Genomic DNA, 18,989 nt, shown 5'->3' on the forward strand with positions numbered 1-18,989 from the left:
ATAGACCCGCACTTGCTCAGAGAACATAGGCATGCCACATATCATTTTAAAGGTAAAAAGTCGCTTGAAAAGACACTCTGAGCTACTGAGTCACACCACAGCATGGCGCTACTAGAAGAGTTTTTCAACACGCAAAGATGTATGAGGACAGATCTGTATGTCTTTAATTAATATGAGTTTTATTTGGGGCTTCCAATTATGTTCACTTTATTGATAAAAAAAACATATAATAATCATACTAATTTTATTTAAATAGAAGATTATAGATGTTTAGGCCAGAGGTTCCCAAATTCCGCCATTACAGTCCAGATATGATATCCATGCTTGAGCACATGTGACTTCATTAGTACCTCAGTTAATTTGATTTAACCATATGGATTCAGGCATGGATAGCCTTAAAACCTGGGCTGTAATGGATGAGCTTTGGAAACTCTGGTCTAGGCCTTATAATTAATATACCTAGTGGTGATATGATTATAACATTAAATTCCTTAATTGTCACAAAGTGTCCCTTTTGTTTCATTAATTACAGAATTCAAAAACCTAAAGAAAAAAATCCTACCTCCTTCAAACTCTGTTTGGCAGTTTCCAGAATTTTCATTTAAACTTTCTTCTTCAGTAATGATTATGTTTTCAATGTCCTTCATTGTTAAATGATCCCGGAATGCATGATATAGAATGTGCTTTAGTTCTTCCAGTGTTATCCTTTGCATGTCAAACTGCAGAGGGAAAGGTAAACAAGAACATTACACATTGCCAGTACTATACCCTGTATTGTAGTATAGTACAGTAGGTACATATAATGGTTTGCATATTTACAGTTATTTGCAGGTGCAGCCTTAAAGAAGCAACACTAATGTTAGGGTTATATAAGCTTAACTGAACTGAAAAGCCAGTCATTGTAATTAAATTACAGCAATGGGTTTCTTTAGCATATTTACCCACTGGTATTTAAATGCTGCACCTGACTTGCATATTTAAGCTTAAGTGCAAGACACGATACCACAAACAGAAATAGAGAGAAAATCTTTTCTATGTATCAATACGCTGTAGTATTCATACTTACGTTTGTTTGAATTTGCATTGCAGTGTACCTTTTTGTGTATTGCTTGATTTATTTCAGTAAAAACCATGTTACCAAACAGGAGAAAATGCATTTGTCTATATGGTAGTGTGGTATGTAACTATCAACTGGTGGTTTACAACAGCAGTTCCACCAGCTTGGTGCTTTTCCTCAAATTTAAGATAATGGCCCATTTATTTTAAACAGGGGTTGTGTGGTTGTGGTGTCAATAATAGGGACCAGCCCAGACTAGACTCAGACAGGTTGATACCCTGGCATGTTTTGTCCATGTATTAGTGAATAAAAGCCTAAAAGGTCTAATCTGGAGCTGAGTTTCACATTAGCATGGGGACCACATGCCTTTATGGTCATGCATATCTCTTGTTTTAGTGGAACCAGCCCAAGCTGGTAAGCATTGGGTCTAGTTGAGAAATTTGTGATAGTGGGCGCACTGTCTGATTTATTAATTACTACTGTACATTGCATTCTAATTCATTCTAATGCCCCAATCCATGGTGCTTCAACATAAAGTGCACCTTCTAAAAACACCATTGAAATGAAAGGGTTATTGTAATGATTTGGGAAAGCACCATACTATTTGTATTCTACATGTTTTCACAAATGCATGTAAACATGTCAATCAGATGTTATTTGCATCTTAGAAAATACTTGCAAGTGTATAATGGTTATATGTTTTCACATGCAACTAGCATTTCCTTTCTAGTGGGTGAAATTCCAACACCAGTGGGTAAGGGCCCTTAGAAGAACTTTACAAATATCTGCTATAAAGTAACATTGCCTATTGTATATATACTGTAGCTCCACATGTTTGCATGTGTGATGAAAACTAGTAGTTCTGGGTACTTAGTGTTTCTACAGTGAAGTATAGGGAATGATTTCCATTTCTTCACCAACAATTCCATAAATAAAGATTGAATCCTGATTTTATTTTCTTGGTTTTGTGAGGCATCCCTATTTAATAACATGTTCAGGACTTGTGCTGCAAATGAGGCTATTTGTAGTTTAAGTGGTGGAGATGTTCCATGAAACAAACTCTCCTCATACTTTGAGTGAGGAAGATGTCACAAGAGAAGCCCTGCAATCTATTGACCAGCAGAGGTTACCACCTGCAATGGCACAAGAGTAGACTGATAAATAGGAGGAAGCCCATCTCTGCTAAAAACACCAGTTGTCGCCAGAAATAATGATTTTACCACTTAACAAGTAGAGTTCCGAATCATAGATTCTTACAATGAGACATTTACAAATATTGGCAAAAATAATATAATTTGTAAAACAAATAAAGCCAATGACGAATCAGTTTCAAGACTATTATCCACAGAGCTTTCAAATGGATGATTTTTGGTTACCAAAATATCCCTTAAATGATTAATTAGGACACTTCATTTCTTTCTTGACCCACTCTACTTGATGTCAACCAAAACACTGAACAGGAAAAAATTACCATAATGTAAGTGTAGATACATAATATAATATACTCTCATTGGTGCTACAATCAAATTACTGAATGTCCATCCATCTGTTTTAGTGACCTCCTTTTCTAAGGCTAATAGCTTTTCATGCTGATCAAATAAAAATAGCATCAGCCATGATCTGTATAAATGAACTCTTCTCATGTCACAGATGTTGCTCCAGCCTAGGTGTGACTGACAAATTTGTATCTTGTTTTAATACAAACTTCTATGTTTTTGTTCAGCTACTTGCAAATCTTGAAGGGTAGTTAGCAGCAGTTTCCTAGCCTTGAAGAAGAAGAAGTTATATTTCAGGATGAAATGAATTCTAAGATATACATGTACTTTTTATACGAGGCGGAACAGCCCTGTTCTCAACTGCACAAGTCATTGTACAGTATATTTTGAAGGTTATACAATAGTTAACACTGTAATGACTTATTTTTTTTTGCTAATATTTTCAAGCTAGACTGAGGACTGCTTGTATAACGGACAAGGTTGTATGTCTTATTCTTGCTAATATTAGACTAAAACATTGATTCTGAAATTCAGTTTTTGATTTGTTTGCAACTACATGACATATTACACTTAGATAGGGATCGTAGGGCAGGGAACAAACAGGTAATGCAATGGAGATATGCAACACCAGGAATGAGCAAGGTCAAAGGTTTTAGAGTGGAAATAACTATTCAAATTGAAGCTAATAAAATACACAAATAATAACAAAATCACAAGCAAACCAGATGAAGTAGCAGGACAGTGTTTTGCATTAATAAACATAAATGAATTGATACTGGATGCATCTGATCACTCATCACCCATAGCTAACCCACAAATTAATGGATTAACAAACTATGAAAACAAGTGTATCTGAGGCACACCCAGGAGCTTCAATATTTATACTTTTACAATAGTTTCATTACAAATTATGCAGATGGTATTCAGTCAGCCAATTAAATGTACTCCCCCGTTACTCTCCAAGCTCATATGATGGAGCCCAAAATGCATGTCAAATCTATGGTTATAGATAAACATTACTTAACTGTTCAAATATAGTTTAGGGCAATTATCCCACTCTCTGGATTAAAGTAAATAGTTCAGAAGATACAAGAATTTACAGATGTGTCCACATACATCTTACCTTTGTGTGGTACAAGTGAAGTTAAACATAACGCATGAGCGTCGCGCGACTCTGTAGCACCGAACGTCTTTTCTTCAACTTTTTACCTTCAAATGTGTCTTATTTGCTAAACGATGTAAATAGGATGCACAGGCAACATCTGGTGATTAAAATGATATGTGGCATGCCTATATTCTGTGTGTGACTGCAGTTGTATCTGCGTGCGACATGCTACGTTACATTGTACGAGGCTGTGACACTGTAACACAGCATTTCACATGCAGATACATCCATAGTCACACACAGAACATAGGCATGCCGCATATCATTTTAATCACCAGAAGCTGCTTGTGCATTCTATCTGCATTGCTTTGCAAATATGACACATTTGAATGTAAAAAGTTGCACAAAAAGACGATCTGTGCTACCGGATCATGCCACAGCATGGCATGACTAGTAGGGTTGTTTAGCTGCAAGGAAGTAAGATGTATGTAAACACATCTGTAGGTTCCTGTGATGTGTCCACATCACTGTGATTGAGTATTTGTGTAAATAATCAAATATACATTTTCGCCAAGCAATAATATATTTTTTTTTTCAACAATAAATTTTTATTGAATTCTTTGAAAAACAATAAAGTATAGAAAATACTAAAGAAGGGATATAAAGGAAAAAAGAAATAAAAATACAAAGGAAAAAACACAAAGTACACATTATCAGGACATATATAAAATATATCATTACAAAATGTTCACATAGCAACATATTGTACAATAAAGTGTCTAAATATACATAACATTGCACTGAGGTATCACAAGATTACAGGGAATGGCATAGTTAAACCCTCAATTTTGATTCCCAATATTCAGACCATCTAAGCCATCTAATAGGAGGATCGGAGGCAGAGGAGGAGTAACAAACTCCCGCTGTCTCAAACTCGCAATGTGATTGCACCTCTTTCTCGATAGCATCTAAACTGGGAGTATAAGGTGTACGCCACTGTCGTGCCAACAACAGTTTAGTGGCCAGGAAGACACGACCCATAATATAGTGATCATTGTTGGTCAAGCAACCATGATATAGATGGAATAAAGCTGTTAATGGATTAGGTGGGATAGAGACATTAAGTATTTTAAAGATTAGGTCAAACACTGATGCCCATAACACTTTGATACGAAGGCACGACCAAAATATATGGATCAGAGAGCCCACATTTCCACAATCGTGCCAACAAAAGTTGGATTGTGAGGACCAAAAGGTATGCATTAGCACCAGGGTGAGATATGTACGATGAAGCAATTTATAGAACTGTTCGGTGTGAGTAATACACTTAGAGAGATTAAAACATGTTCGAAATATGATATGCCAATCTTCCTTGGATATTATACATGAGAGATCTACTTCCCATTTCAATAGGGATTTAAATTTATTAAATTCGTGAGGATTAGTTGAATATAGATGCCACCAGGTAATGTCTCCTCTGCCTCCAATCGTACACAATCGATCGATAAGAAATCTGGGTAGTCTGTGCACTATATATGGAGAGGGAGTAACACTACTGAGCCAATGTCTCAATTGTAGGTACTTGAAAAAGTCTCTGGAGGGGAGAGAAAATAATGTTTGAAGCTGAGTATATGATAACAGAGAATCTGGAGTGGTTACTTCATCTAAGGTTAAAATTCCTCGGGCCTTCCAAGTGTCAAAAGATAGATTTGGAATTAAGGTAGCTAATCCCTCAAGGGACAAGCAATAATATTTGATCTCTCTGCCAAATCTCAAAACTGTCCCTGTGATGAGAGCATTGCATGCAGGATGAGCCAAAAGGAGGGACATTTCTCTATAAATGGGATCAGATCATGCAATCTGGGCCTACTAGGAAACATATTAAATAATTTTATTGTAAACATTGTGGATCTGATGTATTTCTGGAAAAATCCATTCCAAGGGACATTCAGCAGAGAATGGAGTTGCTATCACAGCTGCTATCATGGCAGCAGCTGTGATAGTACTAATATGGTAATGCAACAGGAGTAGTCATGTTTCCTGCATGCATTACTGATCTGAGCAACAACCTAGGATGCAGCATTGTATTACCTGCGATACTATCAGCTGGCTGAGTGACCCATGGTGTAATGGGAGAGCAAAAATAGTTTCTCAAAGCCATGTTGTGTTCAGTGCTTTTATGAATGTGTCAGCCATTAGGTGCTGTATCAGACACTAGATGGTACAGAAATGTGAAAACTAGACACACCATAAATCCTCAAGGCGTTGTCTTTAGGTATATACTGTACGAATGCATTAGTTTGTTAAAGCTTTCTTATCAGTATTTAACAAATAGTGTAGTTTGAAAATGCAGTGGAGCTAACAAGCAAGTTGAGTGATGTTTGATAATATGCTTTGTTTGCTTTGTAATAAACATCTTTTTAACTGAGATATTTGTTTGGCTTGATTAATGACTTTGTAGCCAAGAGTCTTATTTTGTTCCAATGTGAAAATTAGTGGTGTCAGAAGTGGGATACAAAGGGTTAATAGCCATAAATCTGGTTAGGATTTGTAGTCAATGGTTTAAGGGTTGTGAAAATCTGTTGTAAATTCCCTTCATGGTTTAGTAGCTTTGGACACTACTGTTCTGAAAGGAATGTTTCTCTGTCTCATTCTAATGAGGGAGGTGTGATCTGATCAATCACAGTGTGTATGTTGTTTGTTTTACTGAACAAATAAGAAAAATGCATTTTAAGTTCCACCAAGGACACATGGGGTCACGCAAGCCGGCCACCACAGATGCACAAAAGAGGCCAGAAAAACTCTGTAAGCTGATGGAGATCCTGGCCTCTTCACTCACCCCCAATGGCTGCAACATGCCTCTGTTTTGGGAATTGGAGGCCATAGCCTTTCCCTCCCTGCCCAGAAACAGCTGCAGACTATAAATCACTGACAGTCTGCTGCTGGACTGCTGGCAGGATCGCAGACCGGTACTGCACACGTGTGGTATGAGTCCTGCACATGCACAGATTGCCAATCATCGAGAATCTGCACAATTTTGCACACTGCTTCCTCTGCTTAATCAGGCACCAATATCTGTTTTTTAACATGTCACTGCCAAAATTGTTTCATTTTTGTAAAGAGAAAATCACATTTAATGGACCCTAATAAAATCACTTAGTGAAAATCCAAGAGCTTTGCTACAACACAGAATTACATTTTTAACAGCTCTTAGAAATTAGACATAGATACAGTAGCTGCGAGCTACCCAGGGAAGTAGACTAGACAAGTCTCTGTCCATAGGGAAATTGCATGCAGTAAGCTATATTGAATTACAGTCACATTCTGTTAGAACACATTAAATTAAGTTTAAATATTTGTACATTAGACGGAGTAGGTTGGGTCATAAAAGTATAGTACTTTATTAAATACTGTAGTGCAATCAACTTATGGATGTAACAGTGAAACAAAGACTTTGTGAGAAGAAATTAAATTCAAGTCATGACATACAGTATACTACCCCATAAAATACATTTAGCCCATATATAAACAGATAAACTGCATTTAAGAATACAAAAATTACTCATGACAGCATCGCACTAACCACCATTTTATTTTATGTATTATGTTTTTATTTTAAATATATTTGAGCTGTTTTAATTGAGAATACATCAATTTGAATTGAATTATTAGTGCTATAAATTTCTGTCTTCAATGAGATCTAGAGTAAAAACTCTATTGTAGTTAACTCACAGAATCGGGCATATTTATCAATATTATTTTTACTGAAATAATGTGAAAATGGGTATTTTCACACCTTTTTCACATTATTTTAGTATCTCTTACATGTATTGAAGGGCTTTTTGAGCTGCTTTCACAAAAAACTACTCCAAGCCCTTAAATTCACATTCTTTTAGTAAGTAAATCATTGTTGTAATGGGAAATGCGATCTGTTTCAGCAGGCTTCAGCAATGTGTGTCTGGAGGACAACAGGCTGATTACAAAGAAAAAAAATTATAATAAAAAACAAAATTAAAAACAATAACACTAACTCACCAGGCGCTGGTGATCGATGACCCCTGTTAGCTACTCTGTGCTGAAAACTGAGATGCCAGTTCACAGCACAGAGAAGCTGACTGGGGTCATTGAGCAGGAGTCTGGTGTTCTGCTGATCGAAGTCATGGAGGAGATCATTGATCAAGCAGGTAAGTGCTAGCTAAAGGGGATCGCAGATGGGGGTAGGAGAAAATGGGGGTAATCCAGAGGCATATCTATAATGGGTGTAGGGTGTGTGGGGAGCACGGGCCCCTGGATCCAGGGGGGCCCCGCACCACACACCCTGCACCCATAATATTACTTACCTCTCTGGAGTCCCACGTCGGTGCTGTAAAATGACTGGAAATTGGCAGCGGTGGTCATTTTCCGGTCATTTGCGCATGCGCAGTACAGGGAAAATGGCCGCCACGGCCATTTTCCCAGGGGCCTGTGCATACACTATAGACTCGGAGCACACTCTAGTGCCCAGAGTCTGTAACTCCGGCACTGGGCACGCACACAGCTAAGTGCACTGCCAGCCGCCGGAAGGAGAGGAGGGGGCCCATGTCGGAGACTGCACACGGGCCCCCTCCTCTCTAGAAACGCCCCTGGGGTAATCATAAGGGGTAGCAGGTGGCGCATGAGCAGTCACACTCTCAGGGTACTTTTTGTGAAAAATACCATGAGAAGTACGAGGAGAGGATTCACAGGGATAGTGCTTTCTCACAAGCTCTGTCCCTGCATATAATATTTGATACATCCTTACTACGTATTCAAATATTGCATTACGAGTTTGGGTGATATTATCACATCCCATCTGCATTTGAGATGAGGATCGTGGTAAATATGACACAATGTCTGGTAAACTTGCACATTTTTAGGGTTCCTCCAGGACTCCTGGAAGAGCAGATCACCTTTCTAAATCCTGCTTTTCTTTGTTGTGAGTGAGTAGGGCCTTGTTGATGCAATATACCATGTCTTTGCCTTTGCAGATTGGGGTGTTGGGGCCTAATGGTATAAATTGCTAATCTCTTAATTGCAATGGTGTGAGCAGTGGAGTCACAAGGGGAGAGCGGGCCACACATAGTTGTCACCCTCCTCAGTGACAGGAGCTGGGTTCTGCACTGTAGCATTACGTGCAGCACTCGGCTCCTGACACAGTGAGGGAGCCGGCACTACACACAGAGTGGTCCCTGGGGGCAGTCTGCACCTCTGGGACCCCCAGAGTGACTAAAACGGGGGTACGGCCCATGAGGCCATGCCCCTGCCAGTGAGGCCATGCCCCCTTTTTGCCACAACAGGTGTCAACGCGGGGAGGGACCCCAATGGATGTAAGTAGGTTTGTAATTATGCAAATCATGCCATCACACCCATTTAGGCAGTCTAAAAAGTAGACAGATATTGTCCAGTCTAGTCTGTCTTATTGTGTGATCTCGGAATTCCTTTCTGTCTCTGACTGTGTCACACCCTGTTACAGCTAAGTTTAGTTGTTGACACCTATTTGCCTGTTGTATATAGACATCAGTAGGCTTCTGTTTTTCCTCCCAGCCAGACTCTGTGTAGATCTAATTTTTTCAATTAATTCTCTGCCTGGTTAGCTATTTATCTGATTAGGCGCCAATAGTTACTGCTGAGAAACCAGCTGGAGCAGCCACATAGTGCTGTAGATTGAGAGGTTTAGAGCGTTCCAAGGTATACTAGGAGATTGCATGTTGTCTATATTATGCAGGGACATCTCCCTCTACTGTACCTTATTGCCTTAGTGAAATGGAGATTTCAAAATGGTGTGTCACAAAATAAAGCAAAAATAAATTGCATGGAATTTATTTTATTTATACTATATGATTTTTAAATATCCATATTCTGAAAGATTTATTATAAATAACAAAATAATCAATATTTTACCAATATTTAAATGTTCCTTTAAAATATAATGAAGCTTTTCATAAATTATACTAATATTCTTGTTTATAATGCTACATTTCTTATAATAACATCACAAAAACATATTGAATATTATAAAACAGGGCCATGATCAAAATTAGGTTATCACATTTGCATGATGACTTAATTGTGGCAGAGGAGCGTGCACATCACTCCTAACAGACAGGTCAGAAGAGACCCAAAACTAGGGGTTAAGTATAACAGGAGAGGGCGGAGATTACAGGGTGAGGGAGCAGGAATGACAGGGTATAGAAGAGACCCTGCAGGTATATAAATGTATATCCCAATATGGAAATATTTCCTTCATGTTTCTGGAAACTCACCATGAGCACAATTACTATAGCTGCTCTCCAGGAATAAGCAACATGCCCTTTTAAGTATATCCTTTACTTTAAAATTGCATCTACTTCCCAGTCATGTTTTGACTATCATGGCTTTCAAATCAAGTTTAAGAAAATTCTGACAGTTGCTTGATATGTGCTATTCTTGCCTCCTGAGTCATTTGTGGTCTCCCCTGGAATCAATTGTTGAATAAATGGAAAGCTGCCAACTGATTGTGAGAAAAAAGGGATCAGGAATGGAACAAAGAACCTGCTTGCGTCAAAGTTAAATGGTGACTCATTTTAAAAATGTTAAACTGAGAGTGCATCCAATTATTTCCGTAAATCTTTCTTATTATACAGAAAAGGTTTATGCTTTGTACACATAACCTGAAGCTTTACACATTTGCTTTGCATGACAAATACAACTGCAGAGGCTTTCTGATTGCAACCAACACTTTACTCCCTTACTACTTAACCATATATACAGTAGTATATAGTTGATCTTACATTTATTTAATCCATTTGTGCAACACACATTTTCAGTGATAATGGGCAGGTGCTGACCATGGTCCTGAAACGTGGAGAAATTATTATCATCTATTTTTTATATTTGCATTCTGTACATAATCATTGTGTTTTTAACTGGGCAAGATGCAGGTCATTTTGATGGAGGTGCGGTGAGGAGAGAATAGATGACATAGGGCCTGATTCACCATGGATCATAACTGCGATCGCAGATGCGTAATCGTATGCAATGAATCTGAGAAAGTATTCAAATGTCTGCCACCACTCAGTCAGCATAGAGATGTCCACTATTGCCTTCTCACATCCATAATACCTCGCCGTCCTGCATATACATTGGTAACATCGGAGAACATTGGCCATCTCAGAATTTGCAAGTCTCGTCGCACGCAGTGAGTATTCAGGCTGCGTAGGCAATCACAGTGGCTAATTTATGCACACCCATGCAACAGTGTTATAACGGACAGGCACGCCTGAGTTTCTGTAACCACTCCCCTGTCACCACCCCTAAATGCTCATGGCCTGTCATTCACTCTGCGATGAATTCCACAGTGCGTCCGTAATCACAGTGCGATCGCCGCGCACGTGCAGTGCGGTGCATGCACAGTACGCAACAATTGGCTGATCTGTGTATGCTGTTGCAAATGCGATCCATGCTGAATCAGGCCCATAGTACAGCTCAATAATGAATATTTAGGACAATATAAAAGTTATCAGGCCTTGATTTCATAACAAAAGCTAGATTAAATACTACAAACCTTTTAATAATACCTACTCAAACAATGACATTATTACACTTGCAGTATATAAACATAATAATACAATAGACTAAAATATATGTAAAGTAGTTTTTCAGGGCGTCAGACGTACAGATGAGTCCTTATACATTATTGCTGCAGTCGCATCAAACACCCCTCTCAGCGCAGAGAGTCCCATGCAACTCTGCTAGCACTGGGTGTCTTTTTTGCCAAAAATGCATCTTACTGGAGTGTGATGTGACCAGGATGCACCAGGAGACTGCACTGATTAATTTGATGACACTTGTATATCTGTGTTTGACTGAGTCACTGAATCTATGTACAAAGTGCTACAATGCAGCAGCTGCTGCTCTTTTCCACCCCAAGCTCCATTGTGCTTCTTATGCAGACTCAGTTGCACACAGATACTGTATACAAATGTCACATATCAAATTAAGCAGTGCAGTCTCCTGGTGCATTGCTACTAAGATGAATTTTTGGCAGAAAAGATGGTGTATTGAGGCTAGATGTATCAGGATACATCTGTAGATGAATTTAGTTTATAATATGACGTCTTAGAATATTAATTTAGAACAGTATGAACAGCAGGTAACAAAGTATTGGGATGGGTAATATAACATCATCTGCAAATAAACATACTTTATGGTGTGAGTCACCAATAACGGGCCCATTGATATAATGATTTGAATGTATTGCTTCTACCAATGTCTCCATTGCTAGAGCATAGACAAGTGGTGACAGAGGGCAGCCCTGTTTGCTCCCACTGGTTGTGGCAAAAGGTGAGGACAGAAACCCATTGGTGAAGAGCCAGGATGAGTGATTTGAATACAAGGTAAGGTAAGAAACCTTTAAAACCAAACCTTGCAAAAATTTAGCTATATACCCCCAGTGTAGTCTTATGAAGGTTTTTGTTTTTTTTAGCATTGCGAGAAAGAGCAAAAGTAAACGTTCAGGATTGTGAGCATGGTGTGCAAGTATATTGAAAGCCACCTCATTTTGTCATGGTCTTGTCCACCCAACACAAAACCATGGGCGACAGTACTGCTCACACACCCCAAGTTACGGCCCATATTATATATATATATATATATATATATATATATATATGAGAGAGATATATAGAGAATATATATAGGATATCTATATGGAACAAAAGGCGGCACTCACTGTTTTTTGTTGCAAAGCAAAGTTAAATGTATTAGCAGGTAGAGCTCTCAATACATATAGTAGTTACCAGGTACAGCCCTAGAATGTAAGCAGATGTTCAAACATTTGCAAATTATTTTACCTATAATCCATTCTGATTGTAAATGATGCAATGTTTGCACTAACTGCCTGCACATTTGACCTTAAAGATTCAATGAAAGGTGACTAGCACATAGTAACTATTATAAATGAAAAAATATATTAAAAAATTATATAGTCTCCCTAATCCTACTGTGTATGATATAAAGTGGTATATAAGAAGGCATAGCTTCACTGAAATAGTAATAGGAGGAGAGGAAGCTGGGACAGAGCAAAGGAGGCTGTTGTGGCCAGGGAGCACAGATAAGGGGAGGGGGAACCTGGGAGATCGGCACTGCCTCTTGCCTGTCATTCAGTTTGACAGGAGCACCAACAATGAATAGGCGTCTGGCACAGCAGGGAAGGCACCACTCCAGCCCGACACCCTCCTGCAATGCTTACCGCATAGCAAAAGGCTCCCAGTACACTCACCCTGTGTTCCTACTACTTTTACTAAACTGTCATTTGTGTCTCTATTACTACCCCCATCCAGTCCCTACTACTGCTTTTACCACCCCCAGTTGTCATGTGTGTTCCTATTATCCCAACCCACTCTCTACTATTACTACTGCTTTCACCACTAATGCTGTCATCTTGATCCTTGCTACTACTACCCCCAACATCATCTGTGTCCCTATTACTAATTCTAACACCCAGCTTTTATCTGTGTCCCTACTATTACTACCTCCATTCCCCTGACATGTATACCTACTGTACTATTGCTACCCCAACCCACTAACAGTATCATTTGTCCCTACTCCAATCCCACCCAACTGTCATGTGTCTTTACCACAATTACTACTACATAATAAAGCATTTATTGTTCAGTGTAAGCATTTTTGTTTAATTTTTAAATGTTTTTTTGATGATTTAATTTTCTTCAAATTCTTTTACTAGTTGCCCTAGCAATATTTTATTGATCAATTGTGGTGGAAAGGGATTTTTATTGCTGCAATAAGTGGCAATAAAAAATAGTCATTATCGGCGGAGAAATCCCATGTGCTCTATATGTTAAACCACTTTTTGGATGGGCCGCTGCTCATGGGCCTGTGTTCTGTGCTTGCCCCCTGGGCTTAAATTTGCCAGCCAGCCCTGTAATCTGGAGTAGCTGTTTTTATGCACGCAACCACCTTCCTTATATATTTACTTCAGAACAGAAAAATGAATGTAGTTGTATATTTCATCACTCCATTGTCCACTGCTGGAATTCAGAAAACATCCTGATAATTGTAGTGCAGCTCCTTCGTACATCTATTTGCATGATGTCTAGCTAAATCTGAAAAAACCTTTGATTCATCTCACAAAATGTTTTCATCAGCATTTGGAAAAGTGTTAATTTATAATATGCCGGTTACAAATCTAATTTGCATAGACATATTTTTTGCAGCATAAAAAAATTCAATGGCACTATTTTCCACCTAAGGAAATTAGTTATTCAATACATTTGCTGTTTTAGATTGTAGATTAAGATATGTACTTCAAATCACTAAAACATTAGAATAATAAAGTGATAGTCATTTTAGTATAAAAATGGTCAACCAAATAACACGTTTTGTATAATGGAAATGTATAGAACATTGAATGGAAAGAGCATGATTCAGAAATCTGTCACAGAAAATGACATATTCATAAACAGATTATAGAATCATTTCTTGGTAATGTAAGGACAGAGAACAAAGAGAGAGGTACAAACAATAATCTGCAGCCAACTGGCTTCTTGGAAACCAATAACGGATTACAGGGACAGCTGGAGAATAGGCACATATAGTATCACGAGGTATAAACTTACAATATTTCAGTGATGCTCATTATAGGAAGCAAGAAAAATTTTCTTTGCAGATGTTTTTTTTATTAGAAAAATTGTTAGCACATGATATCGACTTTGATTTAAAAGCATATTTCATGATACTGCAAGGATAGTTTTCATGGGCAGAACACATGTTGATAGGTGTCAGCGGAGTATGATGGAGGTTAGTCCACATGATGAATAGCTTAACCATGGATTGGTTTATTAACCAGGTAGACTAGCAGGATGTTCGCCAACACAGGGTTAATGCAGCACAACACAGGGACATGAACAGATCCAGCCAGGAGCAGGTTAATGCAGGTAGTGTGCAGTATCTGGAGCAGTGATGGCAGTGCAATACACAGACCGGCTAGCGGTGGTGGCACCATAGTGTATGGTGGCACCACCACATCGGTATTGTGCAATTTCTCTTAGGAGACACTCAGAGGCACGTCCTTACAGTCTGGAGGCCAAAGTGGAAGACAGGCAGTAATGCTGCGCATGCATAATAGACGCATTTGGTTGGAGTTCACGCATGTCCAGTAGCACACCTGTTGCTGCAGGGCATGCATCAGCTATAGGGATACAGCGCAGAGCACTCTCCGCAACAACTCTCAACTAAGGCTGTCTCTGGTTACATGGTAATACCAAACATTATTGTAACAAAAAACACAGGAGAATACATAACATAGCATATCATATCAACATATCATAATTCACTCCAGTCCACATTTATGCAGTAAGGCATTACGCACTTGTGATGTCAGACCCTTAGTTAACATATCAGCAAGGTTTTACTCACTAGTCACATAATTCACTCTTACTAAAGCTCTATCTAACAGCTCACTTATGAAAAGGTGTCTTATGGCAATGTGCTTAGACCGACCATAGTATTTCTTGCTTGAAGACATGTCAATTGCACTTTTATCATCACATGTAATGTTGACGGTGTAATTTGTAGTAAGAAGACTGAGTTCACACAAAGTTTCCTTCAGCCATCTTTGGCTGATACTGTGAGTGAAATGTACTGAGCTTCAGTGGTAGACAAGGCAACAGTAGGCTGTTTTCTGCTAGCCCAGTTGACGGCAGTACCCACTAGTGTGAGCAAGGATTCCATGTAGGAATGCCAATCATCCTCACCTGATCCCCGATTGGCATCACAGAAGGCCCGAAACTCCAAACTTGTAGCTTTTGAAAACTAGTTTTAAGGCGCTAATACCTTTCAGGTATATATTGCACAACAGTCCAATGCTCCCTTCCAGGGTTGTTTGCAAATTGACTAACAAGACTGCATGTGTAATGTCATTCATTAAAGTTCCAATAGCACTTTGATAAGGAATTCTGCTCATTTCCTGCATATCTGGCTCTGACATTGGACACATAGCTTTTTATACTTTTATCAATTGGTGTGCACTATGATGAATAAACCTTTTCTTTAATTTGTAGTATAAGCAGTGAACAGTTTTGGAACATACAAAGTACATTTTTAGTAATATACTGTCAAGTTTGATGTACCAGAAGTGGCCACTTTGCTTTAGCCCACAGGTTCTCAAACTCGGTCCCCAGGACCCCAAACAGTGCATGTTTTCCATGTCTCCTCACAGAATCGCAAGAGAAATAATTAGTTCCACCTGTGGATCTTTTAAAATGTGTCAGCCAGTAGTGAATACACCTGTGCACCTGCCTGGTGATCTGCAAAACGTGAACTGTGTAGGGTCCTGAGGACCGAGTTTGAGAACCTCTGCTTTAGCCCATACAATTTCTTTAACAGACTTTTTCCTTTGCAAATGCATTAACATTGTAGTGTTCCATTTCTTCAGCTACTGTAGCTCAACATTTAAGAAAGCTGAATCAAAGTCTAGTTGGTACAGGAGTAAATCATACATCGAAAATATAGCAAAGACCATACGTAATATGCTGTACCTTGCAACAGGTGATTAATGCCTGGTTCCTGGGTAATTAATGCCTGGTTCCTGGGTAATTAATGCCTGGTTCCTGGGTGGAACTCTTGGCAAGTGTACAAAGGGAAAAGGGGATTGGGAAGATAAATTTGATCTCAAGTTGTAAGGAATTAAAATATATATACTGTATATATGTATATATCAAGAAATACAAGAATTATGAGGAAAGCCCCATGATAATATATATTGATAAAGGTGCTCCCACAGAGTTATGTATCCATAAGCGCACAAAATCTAAAGTCAAAATTTGTTATTGAAAACAAAATAGTTGTTGTTCAAAACAAACGACAGGAGTTCCAAAACAAAATCATTGAAATCGGAGGTACCTTCCATGTTTAAGAAGATTTGTGTAGCCTCAATGCCTTGTATGTGATGAATGCTAGTATATAAGGATTCAACATCAATACTAGCTAGAAAGTGGCTTTCTTCTAATGTGATGTCATGTATCCGTCTGAGGACGTCAGATGTGTCCTGAGCATAGGACTGAAGAGTTGTCACGTGTTGTCGCAAGTGTGTATCCACAAAAATACTTCCTTGCACTGATAATCCTCCTATCCCAGACACGAAAGGTCTTCCAGGTGGTTCCACCCCATTTTTTGTGTATTTTTGGTAATAGATAAAACGTAGGAGCTTTAGGATGGACCACCTGGAGAAAATCATGTTCGCGTTTGCTAATGACACCATTGGCCTTAGCTTCATCAGTCATTCTGTTGTATCGGACAGGAATGTGTAGGACCATGGTGTCGCTGCACAAGATCCATCAGATATCTATTGAGGTAACCTGTTTTGCATTTATCTCTGGTGACATCCATGCATATATAGCAGGTATACTCTCCAATTCATTGATTTATGCTTTTGCACTCAGCACTTTATGATGGAATTATTTATTTGTTGATCATCGATTTTTCTTGTTCTTTGTAGTAACAATGTTGTTTAAACATATGTACTGATTTGCATGGGCACTTTTCATATTCACGGCTGCTAATTGGTTTTTGACATAATAAGTTATTGTATATTTTTTTGATTTGCATTGTATTACCATTTTTATTAGAGAGAGTGTGAATACATTTTCACAGCATTATACAGTGTCATTGCTGGGCAACAAAATTGAATATTTTTTTGATTATTATTCCACAGGTTATGCATTTACTCAATGGATACTGATTATTATTTATTATGGATCTATGAGATATGCTAATTTCATACTTTTCCTTTTGTCAGGGATGTTACATACCTTTATCTTCCAATTATTTCTTGCCCCATTGTATTTTCAATTTTTATATACTTAATAATAAAAGTTAATTTTTAATAATTTTTGTGATAAAGTGTGCCCCACTCTTAGGAGCTATCTTTTTTCTCTTCTCTTCTCTGCAACTCTTGGCAACAAGTTGGGTTTGTATTGAGCAAGACTTCCATCAGTGTTTCATTTCTTGCAGAAGGCCTACTTGTTTTTGGCTGTTTTATGGTTGCTTGGTCTGTCCACAATGGTCCACTTGTCATTGTTATCGAAAGCTGTTAGCTCTGAAACTATGGCTTATTTCCATTTGTCCCAGTTGCTGCTTGACTTTGCTTGCTGTATAGATTGAGGTTCACAGCAGACAAAGTTAGCAAATTCCTTGCTTTATTTTCTATGTTTTCCTTTGTTGCTCCTCATAGAGTTCCTGCTCTGTGGTTAATCACCTGCATCTGTGGTTGCGACTCTGGTTTCATTCGCAAAGTACTGTACTTAAGGCCTGATGGTTGGGAATCTGCACAGGCGACTGACTCGTTCTGTGCATTTGCAGAACGTGTATGGGATCCCACACGGAGACTGGCAGCAGATTGATTGTATCAGTAGTAGTGTATTTGAAAGTTACAGGTAAAGGACAAAAAAAAGAAACACCAATATAAAGTCACATAATCAGCAAGTGAGCCATTTGTAGCCAGTAAGCACTGCGGTATTGTGGAAAATGTTGTCTCAGGCACTGTTCTAGATTAACACTGCTCTTGTCAAGAAATGCCGAAACATGGGATAAAGATAATCACTAATTATCAGTAAGAAGCTTTTAGCATTGACCTTGCTTTTAAAATAATGACTGCTCTGAAACCAAACCAGAAAAGGCATCCCAAAGCATCACAGCACCCTTCAACAATGGAAACAATGGTTCTGAGCTGTAGAAATCTTTAACCTTGGCAAAACACAGGCACTGACCTATTTGTCAAAAACAGAATGGGTATGAAATACCTGCGGTTGAATATTCAAATCCTGATGCCAGAAGCCCGTTGAGTGAACATCCCGACAGGGGCAGGTAAGTACACTATTTCTCTCCTCTTCCCCCTAATACTAACCATTCCTTAGTGGTGGCTAACCCTAACCTCCCTGGGGGGGTGCATTACCCTGACCTCCCCCTCCCGTGGTCCCTAAACCTAACCCCCTCCATCCCCAGGCTAACGCTAATACTTACCCGGATTCTTTGTTCAGGATTCCGGTGGCCGGGATGCTGACACCGGTATCCTGGTCCCCTTCGAGATGGCAGAGCAAGCTTTTTGCTGGGTGGTGGGATTTCAGCATCGGTATATCGACGGCTGGCATATTAACTACATCCCGTCAAAAACATAGTAGTAAAGAATGAGTTATCTGACCATATTTACCCTCATTAATTGCTAATATAGAAGTATTAATAGCAAGCACCACAGTATATAATCAATAGGTGACAACCCAATCGCGCTAGTGACAGACAGAAAAAATATGAAGTTCAC

The 18,989-nt window shown here is 38.8% G+C and overlaps 1 protein-coding gene across 2 annotated transcripts in view; it reads right to left on the minus strand.

The window, feature by feature from the left end:
* Window positions 1-18,989, minus strand: part of CALN1 (calneuron 1) — a 384,359-nt gene that overhangs the window by 41,025 nt on the left and 324,345 nt on the right. For both annotated transcript variants that reach the window (XM_088445859.1, XM_088445858.1), the window contains exon 5: window positions 563-719. In XM_088445859.1, coding sequence (XP_088301985.1) covers window positions 563-719 — 157 coding nt within the window. The remainder of the gene's footprint in view (window positions 1-562; window positions 720-18,989) is intronic.

Source organism: Taudactylus pleione, unplaced genomic scaffold (genome assembly GCF_031769625.1).
Source record: "Taudactylus pleione unplaced genomic scaffold, aTauple2 ptg000391l, whole genome shotgun sequence".
NCBI classification, from domain to species: Eukaryota; Metazoa; Chordata; class Amphibia; order Anura; family Myobatrachidae; genus Taudactylus; species Taudactylus pleione.